The sequence below is a fragment of the Vigna unguiculata genome, chromosome 5 (assembly GCF_037176805.1).
Source record: "Vigna unguiculata cultivar grain cowpea cultivar isolate G323 ecotype 2 chromosome 5, ASM3717680v1, whole genome shotgun sequence".
In the NCBI taxonomy this organism is placed as follows: Eukaryota; Viridiplantae; Streptophyta; class Magnoliopsida; order Fabales; family Fabaceae; genus Vigna; species Vigna unguiculata.
Window position 1 is genome coordinate 8,380,960 of NC_140796.1, and position 23,858 is coordinate 8,404,817.

Consider the following 23,858-nt stretch of genomic DNA (forward strand, 5'->3'; position numbering starts at 1 on the left):
TAATAATTTTTTCTATGTAGTATTACTTTGATCTTAAAGTGTCACACGAAGACATTATGTAGCCAGTAAACAAAAACAGTCCTGGTTATTATCATCATAAAAGTAATTTTATTGATAATATAATCATTCTAATTTGTTACATTTTTATGATTTTCATAACAAATAATACCAATTTTTATACTAAATTTATGACGAATTTTGTGACAATGAAATTGATGATTACGAGTTTTAAAAAGTCATACCCAGTGTTTTATTTAATTGTATTTTGAAAAAGAAATACAATTCTTTTTTAGATATTATGATAAATGGCACTTAAATTTTATTTATTTAATTTTTTTATCTCTTTTACAGTTTTAGTATATTTAATATTATGTCACTCACCTCATTTATTTTATCTACAAATAATATTTTAATTAAAAAGCGAAAGTTTAATATTTAAAAAATTATAAATAAAATTAATGATTTATACTAACACCTCAAATCAACGAATCAATTTAAATAAAGACGAAGAAAATTGAAATCAAATTAATTAATTTTAATTTATTTAGATTTATGATTTTTTTTCAAATTAGAATCAATTCAACGAGCTTGTTTGGTTTAATCGAATTTGCTATACTATAAAAAAATATTTATAAAAAATGCATAATTTTATTCAAATTTCAATAAATTGTTGATAGACATAATTCACAAGAAACCTATAAAAAATTTTTTTACTTGCAAATGTTATTAAAAAAATATAAAAAATTTATTTGATAGCTAAAATTTTGATAATTAATATTAGCAATCAATTAATGATAGAAACTATTTCGATATCTAATTGAGAGATCGATTATTTTTTTATTTATAATATAAACTATTTTAATTATCAATAACTTTTAATTTTTTAAATTGGTAGTTAAATTGTGATTAGTTATTTTTAATAACTAAAATACCTTAGATTTTTTTTTTGTAATGAAAATATATATTTATGTGTTCTAAAGAGAATAATATAATAAATCTCATAAAGCTTATTAAAATAAATTTACATATCATATTTACAAATAAACTTTAAATAAAAGATCAGAAAAATTATGCAAATAAAAATGTGAGAAAAAATAAACATGCTAATAAAAAATATTCTTTGAACTTTCGGTATAATGTTGTGCATATTTGATGGGAAACAAATATATAAATGATTATGGTAAAACAATTTATGATTATGAACTTTTCATATTTTTGTTTTGTAAATTAATAATTAAAATAATAATTACTAAAATAATAAAAGATATTTTTTTTATTGGTTAAATGTTATAATATGTTTTCATTTCTATTTAAAATTTATTTTAAGTCCAATTTGTATTTTTAAAATTATTTTTACATTAAATTGTTTTTAAACAGTTATTTTATCAATTATATTTTAAATATATATTATACAAAGCAATTCTTTTGTTATAGCAATCAAATCAACTACAATTATTTATTTATTTTTTTCACTCTTTTTTTTTTGTTTCAATCCAAAAGAAAAAAAATACACTTTTCAGTCTTTCACTCTCTTTTTTTTTTCTTTTCTTTTCGCTCTTCCACTCAATCTCACACCACTAGTTGTAAAATGAGATACAATCCACTTGTATATCATAATTTAATCTCTTCTCTAATCTCTAATTTATACAAAATTTCCAACAAGATTAAAAGCCAACATTTTATTATACATCACTATAATCACTACCATCAATGATAGTGAACGAATGATCATTTCAGACACTAACATTATAACCACTTTTCTTTTTTTTTTTAATATAATATTGTTTTGTTCCATTTTTTCAAAGTACCAAAATGGAGAGTTTTGTAGAAATAAATCTTCATCTCTTTCACATCAGTGTCTTCTTCTTATTGGACTTTCTAGCCTAAGTCATTTTCTCCAACTATCACAGGTTAGGAATTCATGAAAATTAATCAACATTTTCTTTTTTAAGGTGGCATGATATAAAATGAAAACGTGTTTTTTTAAAGTACACCCAACACATAAAACACACACATATTTGTGTGCAGTAGAAATTCATAGAAATGCATATACGATAGATTTTGTTTTTTTAAATAAAATAACTAAAATAGGGGAGTGTTAATAGCAAAACTGAATGTGTTTTAACAATGTTTATCGGAGTGAATAAAGTTATTGGGCCCAATACCATTCTATATTTTTGTGTTTCTTAGTTATCAAATTTGTTCTCTTTTGCCTTTTATAATATTATCACTTCTAGTCTTTATTTTTTTTTCCGCGTTAGCTTTACATAGAAATCTCAATAACTCAAGGTTTTTGTGAAAGTGGTTATGTACCCATGACTATCATATGCAAAATTGATTTAAATGTCTCATAAATCAGAATTAAGGAGTCCACATTCCTCATCATCATTTACATTTTCCTCGTCATCTGTTGTTCGAGCCAGTTGCTCAGCTCTTTTACTTTGATGCCCCCAATCTGTTTGAATCAATGTGTAAACCATCATTCCAAAACACGAAATTTGTGCAGCCAACATGCCAAACCACAAACCCCTCAACTGGTATCTGTGCATGAAAGCAGCAAAAACTGCAACTGGCAACCCTATCAAGTAAAAAGCACAAAGGTTTATTCTTGCACCCACATAAGGGCGTGCAGTCCCTGATAAGATCCCACAAGCAGCAGTTTGAGGCCAGTTACCGATCTCACACAACCCCAGAATTGGAAGTATGGTTGTGACCATATCAACAATTTGTGTCTCAGTCGTGAAGAGTTTCCCCCACACTTTCCTCACAAACATCAAGAAAACAAAGGCTGAGACCCCAGATGCAAATGCTATGAAAAGTCCTATTGTGGCTGTACTTTGTGCACGTAAGGGTTGCCCTGCACCTAGTGAGTGACCAATCTGTGTTGTCAAGGCAGCACTCAATGAAAATGGGAACACATATAGGAACCCAGTTGTTTGAATCAGGACACCCATGGTAGCAACAGTGGTTTGTGGATTACTCAAAAGCCCACATAGGAAGAGCATTATCTCATAGCACCACCACTCCAAGCACACTGAGATGCAACTTGGCAATGCCAGAGTAAGCAACGGTCTCCAATCACGAAAAGAAGAGAGAACAGTGGCTCCTTCCCAAGGTTTTAGAGGCTTCTCTGACAGAAGAAGATAAAGCACTAAGCCTAGGATCATGTTTATGGAGTTCAAACCTGTGGCTAGTGCAATGCCTTTCACTCCCAGCTTCAAATATGTAGCAAAGAAGTAATTTATTGGAAGGTGTAAAATGGCTGCAAAAGATGCAGCTACTGTTAGTGGAGCTGTTAAGCCTTGTGTTCTCAAGAAAGACCTCAATGGATTGAGATGAACTTGTGCAAGGAGCTCTGGGATAGAGAAGACCATGTAAACCTGTGCAACCTGTGTGACTTCAGGGTCTTGGCCTAGCCAGTGTAGGAGAGGGGCCATGTTTAGCCATAGTAGTGAAATGGGGATGGCAACAAGGAAGAGAAGGCACAAGGTTTTGAAAAAGGTTTGGCTTAGAACTGACCATCTTTTTGCTCCATATGCTTGGCAACAAATTGGGTCCATTCCCATGGTAAGACCCTTGAGGAATGAATTTGCAGTGATGTTTGCAAACCCTATTGCAAGTGCTCCTCCAGCTAGCTCCACTTTCCCTTGCCGACCCAGGAAAAGCATGGAAATGGCAGATCTTGAGTACAGAAGCACGTTCGTCATCATTATTGGACATGCAATGTTCGCTAGTGATTTGAACTCTTCTTTCACCTGCATGCATGCAAGTGCGTTTCTATTCAAAATAAAAAAATATTCTCATCTTTTAATTCTAACTCTAATTTTCCTTTAAAATATATCTATTTGATAGATAACTATTGGAGTGATGTAATATGTATATTATTTGTCTTTGATGGTAGAATTATCTATATTATTATACTATTATAATAAATTGCAAAGAATATACTTTTGTTTTATGGATGAACTCTCAAATTCGTTTCGAAAAAGTTGACACTGGCACGTCAACTACTGTGAAGTTAAGTTCTACCTGTTATGATTATTTATTTAAACCTTAACACAAACAAATTAGGTTAGCTTGCCAACCCAGAAAATTAGCGGAATAAAAAATAATTATTTAATGGAACATATATAATTATTAAATAATTAGTTTTTATTCATATATGTTAATTTATATAAATAATTAAATGTTTTTTTTATCTAAATCAATTTTTGTTTAATACATATTTTGTAGTCTGGACTCACCACTGTGTCCCATCTCATAAATCTAAATCAACTTCCTATTAAGTTAGTTCATAAATCGACTAACTCATTGAATATTACTGATAATAATTGCATGTAATTTATCGTCACAAACTTTTCATGGATTTTGATGCAAGTCATTAAATAATACCATGTTGTAGTTTTTTAATGTTATTTGTATATTTAAAAATCACACCCTAAAATGATACATTGTTTTCGGGGTTTGAGGACAAAGTTTTGTTGTCTCTTATTAATGCTTACAAAAATACTTTTCTTTTTTAAATTAATTCAAACGTGTTTACCTTAAAGTACGCGAAAAAAAAAATCTAAAAGTAAAATAGTACTAATATCCCAATATAATTAATGATTGCCTAAACGACACACATTAAGTGTAGAGTAACAACAAATACTAATTAAACCTTAAATTGCGGTACTTGTGTGATTCTATCAACTTAGCCAACTCGACCAAGATTATGTTATGTTTCCCCAATATATATATATATATATATATATATATATGCTATGTTATAATCCGAGGTTTCTCGATGAACTTGTGCTCAATATAAAAATCTAACATATAGAACCAACTCGTCTTACAAAATAATAGATAACTCAATTCTTTGAATGTGTTATTGTGATTTTTATATCATGAAAAAAAAAATTGTTAGAGACAAATTCATTTAAATGATATTCATAGTCTCTAACCATCGATTGAAGAATATTCGTAATATAAAATAAAATTTAAAATATGAAAGGTGTAAATGATATTTTCTATAGAGGAAATTATAACAGAGGTCCGTGATCTGGATGTTGCCGTTGGACATTAAGAATTTCTAACATAGTAGCTCTTAACTCATATAGTAACTAGAGTAAATTATTACGTTAGTGATTTAGAAAAATGGACATGAATTTTATACATCAATTTCAGGCTTTAGAGTTTACAAGTTTAAAATACATGTTAACTTATTTTCGTAACAAATATTATTTCTCGTTTGCATAATTGAGGAAAAGAATGAGAAAATAGAAAAAGGTTCGGTGAACTATATTCTATTATAATGATAAAAAAATAATAAATATTTATAAAGTGTGTAAAATATCATCAAGAAAGTAACATTAATGAAACCTGAAACCATCGTCTCAACAACCATGGGCAGAGACAGGAATAACATAATAAAAAAATAAAATCTTTGGCAATGCTAAATAGGTTTTTTTATTACGGTTCCTTTCCGTACAACATGGACAAGATCAATTGTTTTTTAATCCCTACAAATTACGATATTTTCACTTTTTGACCCAACAGAAAAGAACTCAGAAGTGGAATCATGGCAGCAGAAAAAGTTGCAGAACAAAAACCACCATACACAGAGAGAGAGGAAGAGATATAGTTACGAACCTCAGAGAGAGAAAGGGTAGGGAAAAGTTCGCTGAGAAGGTTGTGTAACTGTTGAGGAAGGTCATGAAGAAACCTGCCACAACCACAGTTTCTTGTTGTTTCCCTACCTTCACTGCTTCTCATGGCCAACCTTTGACTTGGTCACAGGGTTACCTTCTACACTTCCTTCAGATTCAGCACCAGTGCACATGTTTATCACAGTTCTTGCTAAATAGAATAGAGATAACAAAACATTAAGTACCAGAAAATAGCACTAATTGTTCCAATGTCGTGCATTAGTTGCATAGAATGTCTTTCTAACTAAAATATGTAGAATGTTGCCAATCAAAGTTCTTGAGTGAAGGTAAATTCAGTAACCATTTCGTGTGTTTGAAGTATTAGTTTGTGTAATTAATAAATATTTTACAGAGAAAAATCGGTACGATTAATAGTAGGCTAACTCTTGAGAATTAATTTAAAGAATAATGATGTTCTATATATTATTATTAACAAAACTGGGAATGTAAAGGAACAAAATTAAAGCTTATCGATGATCTTTCCCAACCCCTAAGAGACGAAAAATACTAACACAAAAAGAACGAGAGTCTTAAAAGTGATGTTTAAAAAAATATGTCTGAAATGGAGTTACCCTTGTTTTTAATTTGCTGAATCGATCATATAATAAGATTTTGCTTCCCTCGGCTAGGTATATCATACATTAACATATAAAAAAAAAGAAAAAAAAATGGAGAAGAAGAGAGCCAAACCTTCATATCCAAAACACTAAGAGAAGACGAAACTGCAGAAAGGTGTTTGGAAGAAAAACACTTACATCTCTAACTAAACCTTAGTGTTTGATTTATACTCGTCTTTAATATTGCAACTTCTTAAAATAATAGCAATTTGTAGCTGCTACCACTCACTTTTATTGTTTTCTTTCATATTTTGTATAAAACAATAATATCATGTCCAAGAAGTGCTAATAATATGCCCTTTTTTATACTTTTTTCTTTCTCTTCGTCCTTTGTTAGGTTAAGTTCGCTTCAGATACGTACTGAGATATCAGTTCCATTGTAACACAACAGGGTTAGGTGTCCAAACAATGTCTTAGTCCATTGAACATGAACATAAAACAGTAATAAAAACTGTTATAGATAGTATAAGATTTTTTTTATGATGTTATATATTCTCATAACTATAAATTAATATTTTATCTTAATTATTTTCCTGGTAAATTTTTTGATTTAATTAAGATCAAGTTGGCATCAGTGTCGTACGTAGCAGCTGAGTTCTGAAGAGAGAATAGGTAAATTGAATGAAGAAAGTGTTGGAAGATGAGTAGCATGATTAAGAATGAAGGCATTGAAGAAGAAGTGTCATCATATATGTTGCAAAGTAAGGCACGTGAAGGCTTCAATCTCCTCAATTAATTAGGTCGATCTATCTTAATTATTAATTAACTGTTGTTCACAAATCATAATGTATGCATGTGTTTCCTTTCAAATGTGTTTGTCACTAGTTAGCTTTAAGGAAAAACGAATATTACTTAGGTACAGTAAACTATGTTGTAAATTGTTGTCTGCTACTACAAGTTTGTTTTTGTAATAAGAGACATTAACAAACTCAAGTCAATCAAGCTTGAATTGAATCCCACATATTATGTGCTGCCACATAACTAATCGGATTCTCTCCCATTGTCGTTATTTCCTAGTACTGCACGTTAGTAGAGAGATATATATCTTATATCTACTTCGACGAAAATCATTTTTATAATATCTAAAGCATATTCATAATAAAATGATATAAAATGTATTTGAGTAGAAATAGTTGGTTTAGTATAATAACTATCGAAAGATTTTGTTGTTAGGAAGATAATAAAAAATTGTGATCATAATATAAAATGTTTAATTTTGATAATTTGTTTAAATTTCGATAATGATTTAGGTATTTAAACACATATTTAATCTTCAATAATTATAACGTATATTTACTAAAGTAAAAATTAATATCAATATGTTAATTTTTGTTTTAGTAAATACACCTTTTTTATTGACAATAAAAATTAATAAATAGAAAAGTATTTAGGTAATTCAACCCTTTTGCATAATATATATATATATATATATATATATATATATATATATATATATATATATATATATAAAACATATTTTATATTTTAGATTTCAATCTATCCATAGCTCTCTTACAAAAAAAATTATCATTATCTAGTTTGATAATTATTCATTACTACAATAAACATCATGTTATGTTCTCATTCATTTAAGTCTGAATTCCCTATAAATCCGCATTTGAAAAGAAAAAATTCTCAGATCAATAATTTTGTGACTTTATTTTCATAAAAAATCACATAAAATTAGTTGACGATTATTTTCGATTCATTCACGTGTGATTGTTGATTAACTATTTCGTAAGATGTGACGAAGGGTAAAGAGCGAACACATCCTTAGCTTACACTACTAGAGAAATGCAATTTAGCCACTGATATTAGCCACCAAAATAATTTAGTCGACAATTGTGACTGAAATAGTCACTGATTCATAGTAGTCGCAAATAGTCACTGATTTAGCGACCAAATAAATGTACAATAATATTCATTACTATAGCGACTGAAATAGCCACCGAAAACTTTTAGTCTCTAAATATCATATTTTAGCCACCGAAATAATTTAGTCGCAAATTGTGACTAAAATAGCCACCGATTCATAGTAGTCGCAAATAGTCACTGATTTAACGACCAAATAAATGTACAATAATATTCATTACTATAGCGACTGAAATAGCCACCGAAAACTTTTAGTCTCTAAATATCATATTTTAGCCACTGATTTAGTAACCAAAATAAATCTTATTTTGCAAAATATATTTAATATGGTAATTAGTCACGAATATTTTCAGTCGCTAAACATTATTTAATATATAATGTTTTAGCCACCGATCTAGCGACCGAAATAAATTCTATTTTGTAAAATATATTTAATATGGTGATTAGCCACCAAATACTTTCGGTCGCTAAAATATTATTTAATATCTAATATTTTAGCCATCGATTTAGCAACCAAATAAATTTTATTTTATAAAATATATTTAATATGGTAATTAGCTACCGAATACTTTCGGTCGCTAAAATATTATTTAATATGTAATATTTTAGCCATCGATTTAGCGCCAAAATAAATTTTATTTTTGTAAAATATATTTAATATGGTAATTAGCCCCAAATATTTTTTGTCGTTAAAACAATATTTAATATGTAATGTTTTAGTCATCGATTTAGTGACCGAAAGAAATATTATTTTATAAAATATGTTAAATATATTAGTTAGTCACTAAGTACTTTTTGCTCACTAAAACATTATCCAATATCTAATACTTTAGCCACCAATTTAGCCATCAAATAAAGTATTATATTATAAAATATATTTACTATATTAAGTAGTCACTTAATATTTTCAATAGCTAAAATATTATTTATTTAATATAAATTATAATTAATTAAATTATGTAGTTTTACATTTTGTCGACACTTAAAGAAAAATAATATCCTACTTTAAAAAATACTCCACATTAGAACCTTTACCACCACCAACATCAGCACCACCACCATTACCACCACCACCATCAACACCATTATCACTACCACCACCACATTTCTTTTCTCGTTGTTGTTTTGCCCTAATCGTTAATCTTTTGTCTCCTAACAGCTGTGAAGGTAACTAGGCTACGGTCACCCACACCAGCGACAGTCGCCCACGGTCTCCTTTCACTTCGTAATTCCTTTTCTGTTTCTTCATTTTTCTTTGCTGCTTAATTGTGTTGATAGTTAATTATTGAACTCAGATGCAATGCAATTTGATTGTTATAGTTTAGGAACACCATATTTTTTTTTGCTCTCTTGCCTTGGGTAAATATGAATTTTATTTAAGTTTTGAATTGATTCTCACTAGTTTTGAATTTAGTAAATATTTTGGTTTAGATGGGTTAAACAAGTGACGGTTGACTGATTCTCAATATCTTGATGCTTAGTAAACAATTCACATTCACTGGTTATTAAATAATTAAGAATTAATAATTAATCCATGATTATTATCTTCATTCTATATTCTTCAAAGTTTATACCATAATTTCTAAATACCCAATAAGTTCCATATCGCTTAGGAGTCGAGGTCAAACGAAGTTTAAATACTTCTACCTCCCTCCACCCTTTGAGACGCATTTTAAAGACAAAACCGTGAAGGAGTTCAAAAAATGCTCCAAAGCGGACAATATTTTAGGAGTGCGGTGGTTGTTCCTAACAATGGCTACCGGACGAACTTGGATTGGGATCGAAACTATATATATAAAGAGAATTGACATTTTTATGTAGACATTTTCTTTTGAATTTTATTTTTTAAATAACTATTATTTTAAACTAAAATAATTAGATTTCTATTTGAACCCACCTTAATTTAAATTTAATTATTTTTAAAATTAAAATAATTATTTGATTATTTTAGTCTTTTAAATTATTTTTTATTTAAATTCGTTTTTTTAAATTAAATTAATTATCTACGATAAAGAGGACATGTATATATAATGCATGTGTTTTTACAAGCTATTAATCAATACCTATTAATAAACGGTATATGATTTGTGCTCACATCTCATTGTCGATTTTGCCGGTTTTAATATAAATTATTTTATTCGCTATTTTTCCCTTTAAATTTTATAATTATTTTTAAATAAATTAATAAATTATTTTAATAATAACTTGAAAAATTAATTTTTATATTTTTATTATGAGTTCATAGTTATTAATAAAGATAATTGCTTTTGTTAACTGTAATTACTGTTGTATATATTTCATTACCGAATTTATCTTTACTAATATAAATGATTTCATTGATTAATTACATTTTAAATTTTGTAAGTGCTTTCTATAATTATTTTTTGAATTTTTTAATAAATATAACACTTTTTATTGTAATAAATAATAATTTACAAAATTAATTTTAAACTTTAATTATCATAAAATAAAATTCATTATAATAAGGGAATAGTATGTGTTCCTTTATTGAATGATTAAATCCGAAAGTAAGTTTATAGTTGGCATGTGAGACAAACTCATAAAATCTACAATGAAGCCTCTGCATAGGAAACATATAGGTGTATTCTTTTTTCACTTATGCTCCAATACTCAATTATTACGTCAACTACATCCACTCGTGCACTTTTTATACCCTCAATAATCAACCCTAAGATATGTTTCCCACCATAGATTCCTTTCATCAACTTCATACATAATATATATTATATTTTCTTCATGTAGTCATTTTTAAAAATAATTCACTTGTTTTTTACACAATGCAACTCGGTACAATATCCTATTTAATTAAATATTAATATCTGTTTATTTTCAGCTCACATGATTGAAATTAAAAGTTCTATAAAAATAAGACAATTTCATATTATATAAGTGAAATACAAATCACATTTTACAAACCGATTTTGTGAGATTAAGTTATGCTTAAAACTCGCTTCTAACATAAATATATAGATATATTTCATATGTTTTTTTCCCGGCTTCCAAGCAATTGCTTTTGGACAAAGATTGATTTTGATCTTGGACTCTCGGTGATTCTTGAAAGCAAATAAAAAGATCAGCTAGAAGACAAAAGCAAAATGAAATCGCTGGTTTTAATAGTTTATTTATTTTTTGTACTGTAAAATTAGTAGAACAAAGAGAAACTCAGAAAGTATTGAAATTGTTAAGATATATTCACTTTGAAAAAATTTACTGTCGTTTTTCTGTCTTGTAATGACATAATGAAATTGTTAACAGATATATTCAAAACTTTTTAAGACATTCAAATATATTTTGAATTTGAATTAATCTCATTTCAATTTTTTACTTCTTAAACATTTTGTTTGATTAAGATAATTTAAATTTAATGAATTCTAAATTTTTTTAATAAAATATTTCAATTATCATCAAATTCAAAAGTTATATAAATACCAAATTGTTAAAAATTAAAAGAATATAAATATTGAAAATCTTTTATAATTGATCTTAATTGATATTATTTTTTGCTTAAAGTTTTTCAATATTTTTTTTAGTTTATATTTGTAATTTTTTTTATGAAATACTAGATCAAACCAGAACAAAGTAAAATATAAAATATATAATATCTGGTTAAACTTATGTAAGTTTTGGCCAAGTCAACCTAGATCAGAGACAAGTGAAGTTGACATGAGTTCGAGTCGAGTTAGTCTGAGTAGGCCTAACCTCGAACAAATAGATTTGGTCCTGACTTAAGTCAAGTCGAGTTGGCTTGGCCCAAGTAGAGTCGAATTGGCTTGAGTCAAGTCGAGCTGATTTAGCTCGGATCCAAGTTAAGCCAAGTTGGTCCAAGTCCAAGTCCAAGTCAAACCAAGTTGAGTTGAGTCATGGAATCCCACATTTAGTCGAGTCAGGGTGGTTCCACCTTCATCTGAGTTTGCATATTTAGACAAGTTTGGCTAGGGCCAAGTAGATCCTAGCCCGATTAAGATCAGGTCCAACCTAACCTAATCAAGACTTGGTCAAGTTGAGTCAAGACAAGTTTGCTTGAGCCTAAGTTGAGTCGAGTCAGATCAGAGAGTCAGTCATGGCCCATTCAAGTCGTGACACGTCAACCCAAGCTTGTGTGGAGTTGAGTTGGCACAGGCTAGAGTAAAGCCTGGCGTAAGTCCACGTTCATTTGAGTCGAGGTTGACCCACATTCAACTAAGTTAGGTCAGGTGGGTCCACTTCGAAAAAGACCAATTCAAGTCGAGTTGGACTTGGTCTAGATTAAGCTGAGTTGACCCGATCCAAGTTAAGTTGAGTCGAGTCGGCTTAGTCCTAAGTGAGCCAAATCGGTCTGATGTAACACCCTAGATGGATATTACTTGATAAAATAAAATTTTATTGAAATTCAAGATAGTAAATAAGATTTCCAAATGCGGGAAATCCTGGGTCTTACATCCGAGCTCAGGTCAAGTTAAGTCGACCCATACCCAAATGGATTTGAGTCGGCTCAAGCCCAAGTCAAGACAAATTTACTAAGTCTAAGTCAAGTTGAGACATGGTAGAATCATGTTCAACCAAGTTGGCTAGACCCATGTCGAATCAAGTTCTATCGGGTCTACGATAAATCAAGTTAGGTTTGGTCAAGTCGAGTTGGACCCATGTAGGCTGAGACATCAGACCAGGACCATGTCAAACAAATTTGGGTTGATATGAGTGAGATTGAGTTAAGTCTACTCAAACCCAAATCAATTCAAGTTTAGGTTAACCCAAACTACGAATACTAAAATATGAATTTATGAATACGAAGAATTTCAAAATCTTACTTTTTTTTTTAGGTAAATTTTGAAACTCTATAATTTTAAGAAATTCAAATTAATCTAATAAAATTTTAGAATTTCAATTTCTTTCAAAAAAAATTCTTACCCAAACAACATATTTTATCATTAAACATTTCAATTTTTTTTAAGAAAATAAATAATCGTCTTAAAATATCTTATCCAAACAAAGTGCGATGGTATTAGAAGAGACTTTTCTTAAAAAGATTATTACCAAATGAGCTGGGTAAAGAGAAGTATAGTTAAGTCTGAATTTTTAAACACTTTTGTCAAACCACACAGGTTTTTTTCAAACTCCACGTACATTATCTAACTCTGATATTGATCCTTTTTTGCTAGCTACAACCCATGAAAAGCAAAGTAAATGAAAGTTAATGGCCTATAAGTTGGTTCTTTGAAAAGGTGGCATACACGTTCAAAAGTAGAAATTTATTACAAAAGAATAATTGTTTAACTCTTTCATGCTAGTCTTACACAATTCTGAGAAGGATATGGTATTATAAGGACATAGGATACTTTATTTTAATTATATTGCACAACTTGGGGAACCTAAAACTATAAACTATGTCCGACCAGTTCCTTGTCTCCAAATCCTTGCATGTCCACATGTATGAGCATTATGACATTATTAGGTTTTCCTAAAGCATTCTATAAAGAAGTGATCTCATGAAAGTTGTCCAAAATAAACAATTAAATAAAACTATATATAGTATTTAATATTGTTGTGGTTTAGGGTTTGGTTAAATTAAAGACCTAGGTTCTAGGGTATATTGATTATTTTGAATGCTTGCTCTTTTCTCATGCTACGTTGTTTATTTATTATTTATAGAAATATTTTCGTACTTTTCCAATAGAAAGTATTAAGTATTAGAAAACAACTACGAAAATCACAGAATAAGAGAAAATGAATAATCTTAGTTTGTAGGCCAGTTAATTCTTATATCGAGGTAATTGAATCATTTTAGCTATAATTCATGAAAAAAGTTTAATCAATCTCCATCTTCACGGTTCTCATTCATCTTCACCATTTATATTCCTATTACTCCATCTCCATTCACACCATTCCATTTCTATCTTAAAAAAAAAAATATATATATATATATATATATATATATATATATATATATATATAATTATTAGAAAGAAATGCATGAATTTCTATAATTGATATTCACATTAAAAAAAGGTAATTCAGTGAATGAAACATATTTGTAAAATTGGTTCACAGTATAAACAGTTTTACACATCAATTTTGTATTAATTGTGGTATCTTTAATTAATACACTCTAATTTATATTTAAAAAATTAATTATTTGCTAGTCATATTATTAGAAATAGCTTACTTTGTAAGATAGTTAACATAACTACTACTTCTGTTTCTTTCTATTAAAGGGAGTTTTTCTCTTCTTTTCTCGAATATATATGTATATATATGTGTATATATATATATATATATATATATATATATATATATATATATATATATATATATATATATATATATATATATATATATATATATATATATATATATATATATATATATATATATATATATATATATATATATATATATATATATATATATATATATATATATATATATATATATATATATATATTACGCTCTATACTATCTAAAACAATTCTTTCTGGCCGGTAGGGGGTCTTCTGCATGAAAGCGAAAGGAAGCGACCGATCAAGAAATCATACATGCAAAAAGAGAAAGGGAATGGTTAGTGAATCCGAACATGAGTGGGATCGAGGAAGATAGGGCGTCTGGCTTCGAGGTTATGCAGCTAGAATTGAAGTTGCTACAAACTTGATTGCTGAACTCTGGGCTTGGGTTGTCCGTACTGATCTCCGGATTGCCTTGGCTCGAGGCTTCAGGGATATTCGAAAAAAAAAAGATAAGGCAAATTAAGACTAAGGTTGCTTTGCTTCCTTCACGTGAAAATGAAAAAATGGACAAGCAAATCGAAAACGAAGAATAAGGAGGCATTGCCTTCTCTTCTGCCATCTAGCCTCTCCCTCCTTCAAGCTAGGGAGAAAAAAGAAAGTCAGGGAGAGTGGGCTAGACAGCGAATAAGACAACTAGGTCAATAGGAGCAATCCATCGAGTGAGAGAACGACAGTTACACCAAAAAATACATATTAACCAAAATATATATTACTAAACTCATGTACTCCCTTTATATTTGAGTTGATCTTTTTATTACAGTGAGAAAGGTTATACCATTATCCTCTAATATGATATCAAAAAATACGTCGAGTTGAATTGGTTAACAAAAATTATTTTAAACACATATTAAATCAAAATCCTTGAAAAATAATTTGATATTTTTAAAATAAATAACGTGTTACTATGATCTCCTTTATTTGAACCAAAATCTTCGAAAAATAATTTGATATTTTAAAAATAACTAACATGTGTCACAATGACCTCTTTATTCAATATTCATTATTTTTTAAGTTGTTTACCCAAATCACGTTCGATCTATAATAAAACTAAATAAAAAAAAGAAAAAAAACTCAAACTTGTATCCTCTTGAAATCCTATATCTCTCACATCCTAATCGATTGTTTTTTTTTTTTAATTTTGATACATTCTCGCCCAAAATTTATTTCTGTTTTTTTCGATTATTTCATATTCATAATGATTCCTTAATTATGTAAATATTTGTCATGGCTTTAGGTAAGAGAAAAATGACAAGAGAATCAAACTTTTTCAATTTTAAAAATAAAAGATATTTGGATTGCTTAAAAAATTGAAAAACTAACGAATCTTTCACAGCCCAAATTACCTATACAGATTGTAATCAGTCCAAACTTTTAACATGTGTGAGGATGTTAGAAATAAAGTCGGTGACTTTAAGGGTAGAAATAGTAAGAAAAATAACATAGGGTGGGATAAAAAAAATACATTTCTTGAGTTGCTATTCAATAAAGTTCATTTTAATAATTTTTGTACCTCAAAATATAATATTCTTTAATTAATTTAGAAAAAAAAAACTGTAACAAAAGTTATTTATATACAATACTTTTTTAAGTGAGTATTGTTAGAAGCATTTAAATATATAGATAAAGCAATTAATTTTATAGTAATAATTTAAAAGTACACCCAATACGATTTTTTCTAATATTTATCTGCTTTATATATAATACTCATGATACATAAAAAAATCAATTAGGAATACAGTAGTATTTAAACTCAACTAATACTTTTAAAATCATAACATTTGAAGCATAACTTTTAAATACTGTAGAGTATAGGCAGAACACTAATAATTATTGGTTCCAGTAATAGTATTAATTATAGGTTTAATGATTTTGTCTAGTGTTATTTATTTGTTACATCAATAAAACATGCCCTTGATGTCACCGATGATTTCATCATTTCACTTCTTCATGAATCAAAATGGATACCAACTACCCCTTATGATTTGTTTCACAACATTATTTTATTTGTTTAGTTGAGTAAGAATATAAAAAAGTATAATTTTGAAAAAAATAGTGAGACTCTTTGCTCTATATATTAGAACTAAGTATTTAATTTAATTTTTTGTTTCTTCCCTCGAAGACCACAACCCACTTGTGTATTACTTGATGGTGATGATGATGTGTTTCTCCTATTTTTTTATAGGAAGGAATGAATCCAAGAAAAAGGAACAAAAAATAATAGACATGGGAAATAAGAAAAAACAATTGATAGAAGGAAGAAAGGAAATTATATAAGAAACATGATTCAAAAGAACATTACTTTAATTTTAATTTATTGTTAAATTGAGTATTGTTGTCAGAGGAACTTTGAAGGGTGGTAAGTGGGTGATGAAGAGTTTGATATTTGATATAATATTTAATTTTTTATTTTATGTGTGGAGGATGAAGTGATGATAATGACAATGTTGTTGGAAGCATCACAGAGAACTGAGTTTGCCTCAGATAATACAGCAACACCTGTCCATGCCTAAATTTTGGTGGCAACTGAAACTAACTGTCACTTCATTTCCACACATAACTAAGTGTGTAAAATATAAATAGTTTTATTTTATAAATAATTGATAATAAATTAATATAATAACATCAAATTAATGCTGTGAGATAATATTAATCTGTAGATGTTGAGAATTTCACATTGATTAAAAATTAAAAATAAGGTAAATTTAGATTATTTAAGTAAATATAAACACAATCTTGTAAGATTGTTATAAACTTAAAAGTTCATTTAATCACTTTAAATAATTCATAAACATAATCTACATGAAAGAAGAATGTTGATATTATATTTTTAGATATGTTTAGATATTGTATTCTTAAGTATAATATTTTCAAGAACCTGACTCTTATACAACATCGTATAAAAACACTGTCTACCATATACATGTTCATTTTTTGTTTCATAACCATATGAGAGAAAGTTAATCATATTTAGGTTCAATAAACTTATATATGTAAACACTTGAAAAATAAGAAAAAAAAGTATTGAATAGTGTTTTTCGCTGAACTAGTTAAAAATCAAAATTTGAAAAAAAAATGCAATAAAACTTCTAATAATTAGGTTATGTATAAACCTTTTTATTCATATAAAAATATGTTCCTTTTTCTTTTTCGAAAAATACATTTAAGGAATTATCCGACCACATTTTAACATTTTGGATATATAGTTATCACTTGGTATCCATATGTCTTCAGAGTAATCAAATTTGCTTTCAATATTATATATAATTCATCTAATCACTTTCTTTCTTAATCACTAAAACTGTAGAATTGAATCTAATATCATATTTTATCCAATACAAATCTATTAAAAAGAATTTGGACGGGATTATTTCTAAATACTATTTTTAGCTTTATTTTACTATATAAATACAAGTTTTATTTGGCAGAAAATATTTATTAATTTAACTAGGAGTTAATTTCTGTCTCACAACTTAACCATCTTTTTATTAAAATATTTCGATAATGACCTCTCACTATCATAGTTCTAAAATTATAACAAACAATAAAATGTAAAAGAGTGTATTATAAAAATATTACTAACACTTCTGAAGTTACAAGACAAACAAATGACAGTCTTCCGGGAGAAAAACAAAACAATTGGGAAGGATATCTTGAAGTATCAAAGTGATTTGTGAAGATGGTGGGTGGAATGAAGATAAATAATTATCACAAGAAAAGGACCAATTCAATAACAGGGTCAAATGATTCCGATCAGTTTAAACTAATATACCTTACATTCTGATTTATTTTTGTATAGCATTTTAAGTATTTAACCTAACGCAGTGTTGTTACAATTCAGCCTTCCCCATGAATTAATACACCCAATATCTCAACTTTCGGTGCTTCCCAATGCACGGCTCGTTCTGATAAAATTAATACACTCCAACTCGCACTCTCACCTCCGTCACCAAGAAAAGAAACAACTGGTTCTTAGCCTGTGTGTGATGAAACAACAAAACCCCTTTCTCCACCTCCAAAACAGATCTTGTCTATTCACGAATACAATATTACAATGTGTACATTGCATTATTCAACCTTTGCTACCACTTCACCAGCCAGGTTGCTTTCTACAACCGTTTCCCTTACAAACCTGGGAATTCAAACAGCATGAAAAATACTGCCGTGAATAAACAAAACAAGAAATTTCATTTTTTACAAGTTTGAACCAAGAAGTACCTTTCGAATTTGTCACGTGATGATTGCAATACGTAGATTGAAAGGATGAATGACAACATGAGGCCTGCATATTTTTAAGAGCAGAAACAGCAAAAGTGCACAATCGCTTAGTAAAATACAACGCTATCTACAAATTCATAGTATTTTGGTTTTAAAAAAGGAATATCTCAAGTAGTTTAAATCCTGAGCAAACGTACACTGTTGAAATCCTAAGGGTAAAATTCCGATTATTTGTAAAATTAAAATTATGGTGCAGCCATGTATGTTGTCTCCAGCAAATGACAGATAAAGGGTGACAAAATATTTACTCTCGTCAATCGGTAAGTATAACAGAATGAGAGTTAATATTGCAATTTTCACGGACGACACACTGACAAGAAAGCTAACAAGAGATGTGTGTACGGGTGTCTTAACATTAAGCATTAGATGTTTGTGTGTGTCTTAACAAACTAAACGACAGGGTTACTTTAAAATTAAAAAAAAAATATATGATACTCTTCCCCTCCCAACCCCTTACCCCAATTCCACCTTTCCCTCATCCAAGTTTCAGAGAAATGACAATTCTCAATACATACAGGACCAGGCGAGGAAGGAAAGATTTTGTTCAAGGGCCAATAATATGTGCTTATGGTCATTGTCAGGTCAATAACCTACAAATAAGTGCCATTATATTCTTTACAAGAGAAAATGACTTAGTATAGTCATGACGGTCATTGATGGAAGGAGTCACATGTAGCTTGCTTATGTATTTATAGCTCCTGTTTAAACAGATAGTTGAGCAATATGTGGGCCAAAAGCATATAATATTCATTTGATGAAACGGGACATCCTGTAATGCATTAATAAATTTGGTGGGAACCAAAATCAGAACAACTTTCCTGGCTATATGGGCAGAATGAATTTCAGCTAGAAGCTGTTACAGGTGTTTGGAACAAGAAGAAATTTTAGGGAGAATTCATGAAAGGATGAACTACAAGAAATGTCGGAACTTCGGAAAAACAATTCTAAAAACCTCTGAAACATGGAACCAGCACATGGGGGAGGGAGAGGAGAGAGTCACATGAGCACTTTTATTTAAAATTCTCCCTGGCCCTTAAATTTTATCTAAGGGTGATTACAGAATGTTCTCACTCATTTCTCACAATCATCAAGTATTCTCACTAAATATGCACCATGTATGCAAAGAATCAGGAGAAAGATATTAATTTACCTGAACCAAACAGAACAAAAAATCCTGAAGTCACGTCTATCTCTGAATGCTCCTTCCTGAAATATTTCAGAAAGCATACTAAGCAATTGTTCCTTTCCCCAATCTATGAAATTTATTATTATTCAAAATGATGAACATGACTAACACATGTAGGAGGAGCACAGAAAGTTCATATGTCTATCACCAACTGACCCAAAACTGTGTTCATTCAAGTGTTTTAATAAATACTGCAACTATAAGAGTTTAGAAAACAAATTATGTTTGCAGGAAAAAGGTTATTAGTGATTTAGATGAACTTAATGCCTCGTGTGTGTATAAATAGAAATGTTTGTCGTCAAGTTGGTGAACTGTGAACTGCAAATCAGAAGGATTATCTAAATTGGGAACTGCAAATCAAAAGGAAATAACAAAATAAGGGACCATGTAGTGACAGTAACCGTTGCCATAAACACTACTATTAAATTATTTAAATTACAACTTGTTTGCTATATCCTCATCAATAAAAAGGGGCATCCAAACATATACCTGTGAATCTTGGGAAACTGAAAAAGATCAAAATCATCATACAATGAGCGCAAAAATGTTAACTTGCCCTGCTTTTTAGATTAATATCATAGGTTAAAATACTATAGTAAAACTAGTAAAAGTCCTACCACATAGCGCTACTAGCATAACAAGGTTTCAAAACAATGAATCCCAACATCATAACCCAATCCCTCGAATGCAAGCAAATTATATCAAGGGCTTCCACACAATAAATTTGTTCAAACTTCAAAATTAATATTGACAAACTATATAAAATGTGTACATACACAGCTGAAACTAAAATAACACAAACCATGTATATCGGACAAGTATATGCTTTGGCCAATGCTCAGGGTCCCAGAATTGTCTACGAATCTCAGGGTGAATTTCAATATCTATAAAGAAAAAACAGATTCTGTAAGTACAACCAAGTCCTCGAGGCCATTAGAAATGAGTTATAAAAGCAAAACTTAAGTAATCATATTGCCCAATGTTTCTCTTCAATATACCAGACAAATGACATATAGGAATTCATTAAAGTGTAAGGTATCAACTTACTAATATTCTTTATGAAAGCCAATGTCTACAGAATATACAGGTTCCACAGAATCAGCTCTCATCATCGATAATAAAAGTTTAATAACACTAAGTCACAACCTTCAAGTTTCTCAACATTTACAATAACAGAGAATGGTATGCCTTAAGACATTGGTAAGAAAAGAAAAGAAAAATGTCTTCACTAATAACGTGTGAATACTATCATGTGGGAGTTAGAGCAGAATCTACAGAACAGAGACTGGACCATCCATGCATATGAATATGATAAATGTGATTGAAATTGTACACGCTAGGTAAAATTTATATGTAGAATGGTCACGTCATAAAAAGAAAATTTTGATAAACATAAAATTAGAAGGAAGGAATTGAAGAGTTAGAGAGTTAAATGCTGAAAATTTCAAATAAACTTTAGGAACGATAAACTAAAAATCTTTTGAATCTATACAAACAGTTTATAAAACAGTCCCTAACATTTCCATATTCAAACACATTTCAGACGAATCTTGACAAAAGGTCACATGTGTAAGCTAAGAATAATACATTCACTTTCTAAAGTTCTGAAATGTAGTGGAGTTAGACGTGTCATAACCCAGTTATAAGCCTCTACGTAAAGAACTCAATGTTTTAAAAAATGTGATTATAGAAGAACAACGTACAATGATGAGGCATATCCACAACTTTAGCCGTGACACCATGAAAATCACTTCCTGAATACCTCTGCGTTACATTAAAATTCTAATCAATCGATGAGCTACCAACAAAAGTTGAATAAACTGAACAAGATCAAATCGATGACCTATCTTGAACACAAAAATACCAGATTGACTTCAATCATTGGAACCTCTGTACTTTTGCGATTAACCACAAGAAGCCATGGGATTAAAAACTTTTCCCTCCCAACTTGAAATGATCTGCAGATAAATTTTAAATAAGAAAAACTATAACCATATTTTCCCAAGAAGTAATGCAATTAAAGAGACAAGGTCAACCAGTAAGAAACTGAAATGCAATCACCACATATATGGAACAGTAAATATATAGCACAGAATTTCATTTAATTGCATTCGGAATATGATACATTATTCATTTAATTTCCTGTAACAAGCATTCCAAGTTCACTTTTCTCACCCATGCACTACAAGAAAAATAGAAAATCAGATCTCCCGCCAGCATATTGCTCGTTTTAAATGTGGTTAAAATTTCATAGCCCTACCTTCTAATTTTCATTTTACCAATATTCCAGCATAATTATCCCTGAATAGAGAAACGAATCAGTCACGCACCATTCCCTCTGCACAGAATAACTATCATTCTAAAATCCTCATTTCACAAAGAGAGTCGCAGTACAAACAGCAAATCCTTCGGGTTACTTCTTACCAAGTTCAAGTTTACATAGAAGCATTTTTTTCCTTATAATTTAGGTAAATTCAAACGCTCAACTAAAAACCAGATAAATTCAAAAGGCACACATTAAAAGAAGAGAATTTAAATTTCTCACAATTTATAAGCATCAGCACCAGTGAAACCCGTGGGTTTGGGTATTGGCATCAACACCTACAAAACCAGCTCCCGGAAAGAAAAAATAGCGAATTATAATAATTAATTAATTAATTAATTAAATTAAGAAAACCCTAATGCAATGAACTCGATACCTCGCGATTAACAGCGAAGATGGGGCAGTGGCGACCAATGAGGTCGTGCCACACGGTTCGCGACTGCAATCACAGTAGAGGAAAACGAGTGAGAGATGAAAGAGCGCCGCGCGAAAGGAAGAGAAAATCACACAGAGTTAAAAGGTAAATGGGAACGAACGGAATGGTATTGACCCATGCGGCTCATGGGAACGATGTCGCCGGGTCTGTAAGCGACAGCAATCGGAAGAAACGACGGCATCAGAAGCAAAAACGACAGTGGTAGAAGCAGTTTCACGGTAGCTGCAGCCATGGCTGCCAACTGTAACAACAATTCAGCGTTTCAGGTCTCTGACTCCGATTCACGCTGTCGTATTAGCATCATTACGCCCTCCGTTTTGGAGGTCGAAGCACCGTGTTGCCATTTCTACGTATTGGACCGAGCCATGCTCCTGTGGACTCCGTACGGCCCAATTGCCAAAAAGGTCTCGATTTAGAAAACAAAAAAAAAACTTCTCTTTCCTTTTGAACCTCTCGTTTTTTTTACGTGGACTCGTAATCCATATAGAACATTTGATGTACCCAAACCGTACCGAAGTAAAATTTGAAATGAGTGATTGATATGAATTATTATTTGTTTTTTTTAAGCCTTGTGAATGAAAGAGTATGTATGCAATAATTGCATTGCAGAGAGGGTGCAGTGTTTGGTGTTACTCTCTGTACAGGTTTCTACTCCATTCTCTATTCTGCAGGTAGCCATGTCGCTGCTGTTGCAAGCAACAGAGGCAAAAGCCAATGTTCTTTGTGACATGACATCCATCGACAACTACAATAGATGCCATTGTCATTATTGGATCCATTATTGTCACTACTGAGAAAAAATAATAATATTTTAATTAATTTCTTATTATTTTTAACCTATTATTTTCATTACTTTTAGATTATCGTATCATATCATTAAAAAAAATAAAAATAAATTATTTAAAGGTGATCAGAATAATAGATTAAAAATAGATAAAAAAAAGTAAATTAAAATATAATTATCTAATTAAAAAAGCTAAGTCCAATTATAATCAAACAAATGAATGAATAAAAATAAGAGATAAATATGTTTTAGTCGATTATCGGAATTCGTTGTCTTTTTAATAAAAGTGTTACATTTTTTTCATATATCATTAATATTTAACATTAATATATTAATATTTAAGTTGTTTACAAATTTTTATATAATCTATCTCAAATTAATCTAAAATATTATT

General features: G+C 29.6%; 2 protein-coding genes across 2 annotated transcripts; both read right to left on the minus strand.

Annotated features, from left to right (window-relative positions):
• Window positions 1-2,229: 2,229 nt before the first annotated feature.
• On the minus strand, window positions 2,230-6,454 carry LOC114185725 (MATE efflux family protein). The gene is made up of 3 exons (XM_028073601.2): window positions 6,381-6,454; window positions 5,635-5,841; window positions 2,230-3,755 (listed from the first exon to the last, which is right to left on the minus strand). Exons 2-3 carry the CDS (start codon window positions 5,755-5,757, stop codon window positions 2,349-2,351), a joined length of 1,530 nt encoding a protein of 509 aa, XP_027929402.1. The 5' UTR covers window positions 5,758-5,841; window positions 6,381-6,454; the 3' UTR covers window positions 2,230-2,348.
• An 11,690-nt stretch (window positions 6,455-18,144) lies between these two features.
• On the minus strand, window positions 18,145-23,025 carry NPU (ATP-dependent helicase/deoxyribonuclease subunit B). The gene is made up of 9 exons (XM_028069936.2): window positions 22,781-23,025; window positions 22,621-22,683; window positions 22,467-22,522; window positions 21,786-21,879; window positions 21,625-21,685; window positions 20,724-20,805; window positions 19,886-19,941; window positions 18,676-18,739; window positions 18,145-18,589 (listed from the first exon to the last, which is right to left on the minus strand). The coding sequence occupies exons 1-9, from the start codon at window positions 22,910-22,912 to the stop codon at window positions 18,526-18,528; spliced, it is 672 nt and encodes a 223-aa protein (XP_027925737.1). The 5' UTR covers window positions 22,913-23,025; the 3' UTR covers window positions 18,145-18,525.
• Window positions 23,026-23,858: the final 833 nt, after the last annotated feature.

Coding starts and splice junctions, on each gene's coding strand:
- LOC114185725 (XM_028073601.2), bottom strand. CDS start 5,757: ATGAGAAGCAGTGAAGGTAGGGAAACAACAAGAAACTGTGGTTGTGGC. Junction 3,756..5,634: donor CTACCCTTTCTCTCTCTGAG/GTTCGTAACTAT, acceptor GCATGCATGCAG/GTGAAAGAAGAGTTCAAATC.
- NPU (XM_028069936.2), bottom strand. CDS start 22,912: ATGGCTGCAGCTACCGTGAAACTGCTTCTACCACTGTCGTTTTTGCTT. Junction 20,806..21,624: donor TGTGGATATGCCTCATCATT/GTACGTTGTTCT, acceptor TTTTCTTTATAG/ATATTGAAATTCACCCTGAG. Junction 18,740..19,885: donor TTTTGTTCTGTTTGGTTCAG/GTAAATTAATAT, acceptor AAAAATATGCAG/GCCTCATGTTGTCATTCATC.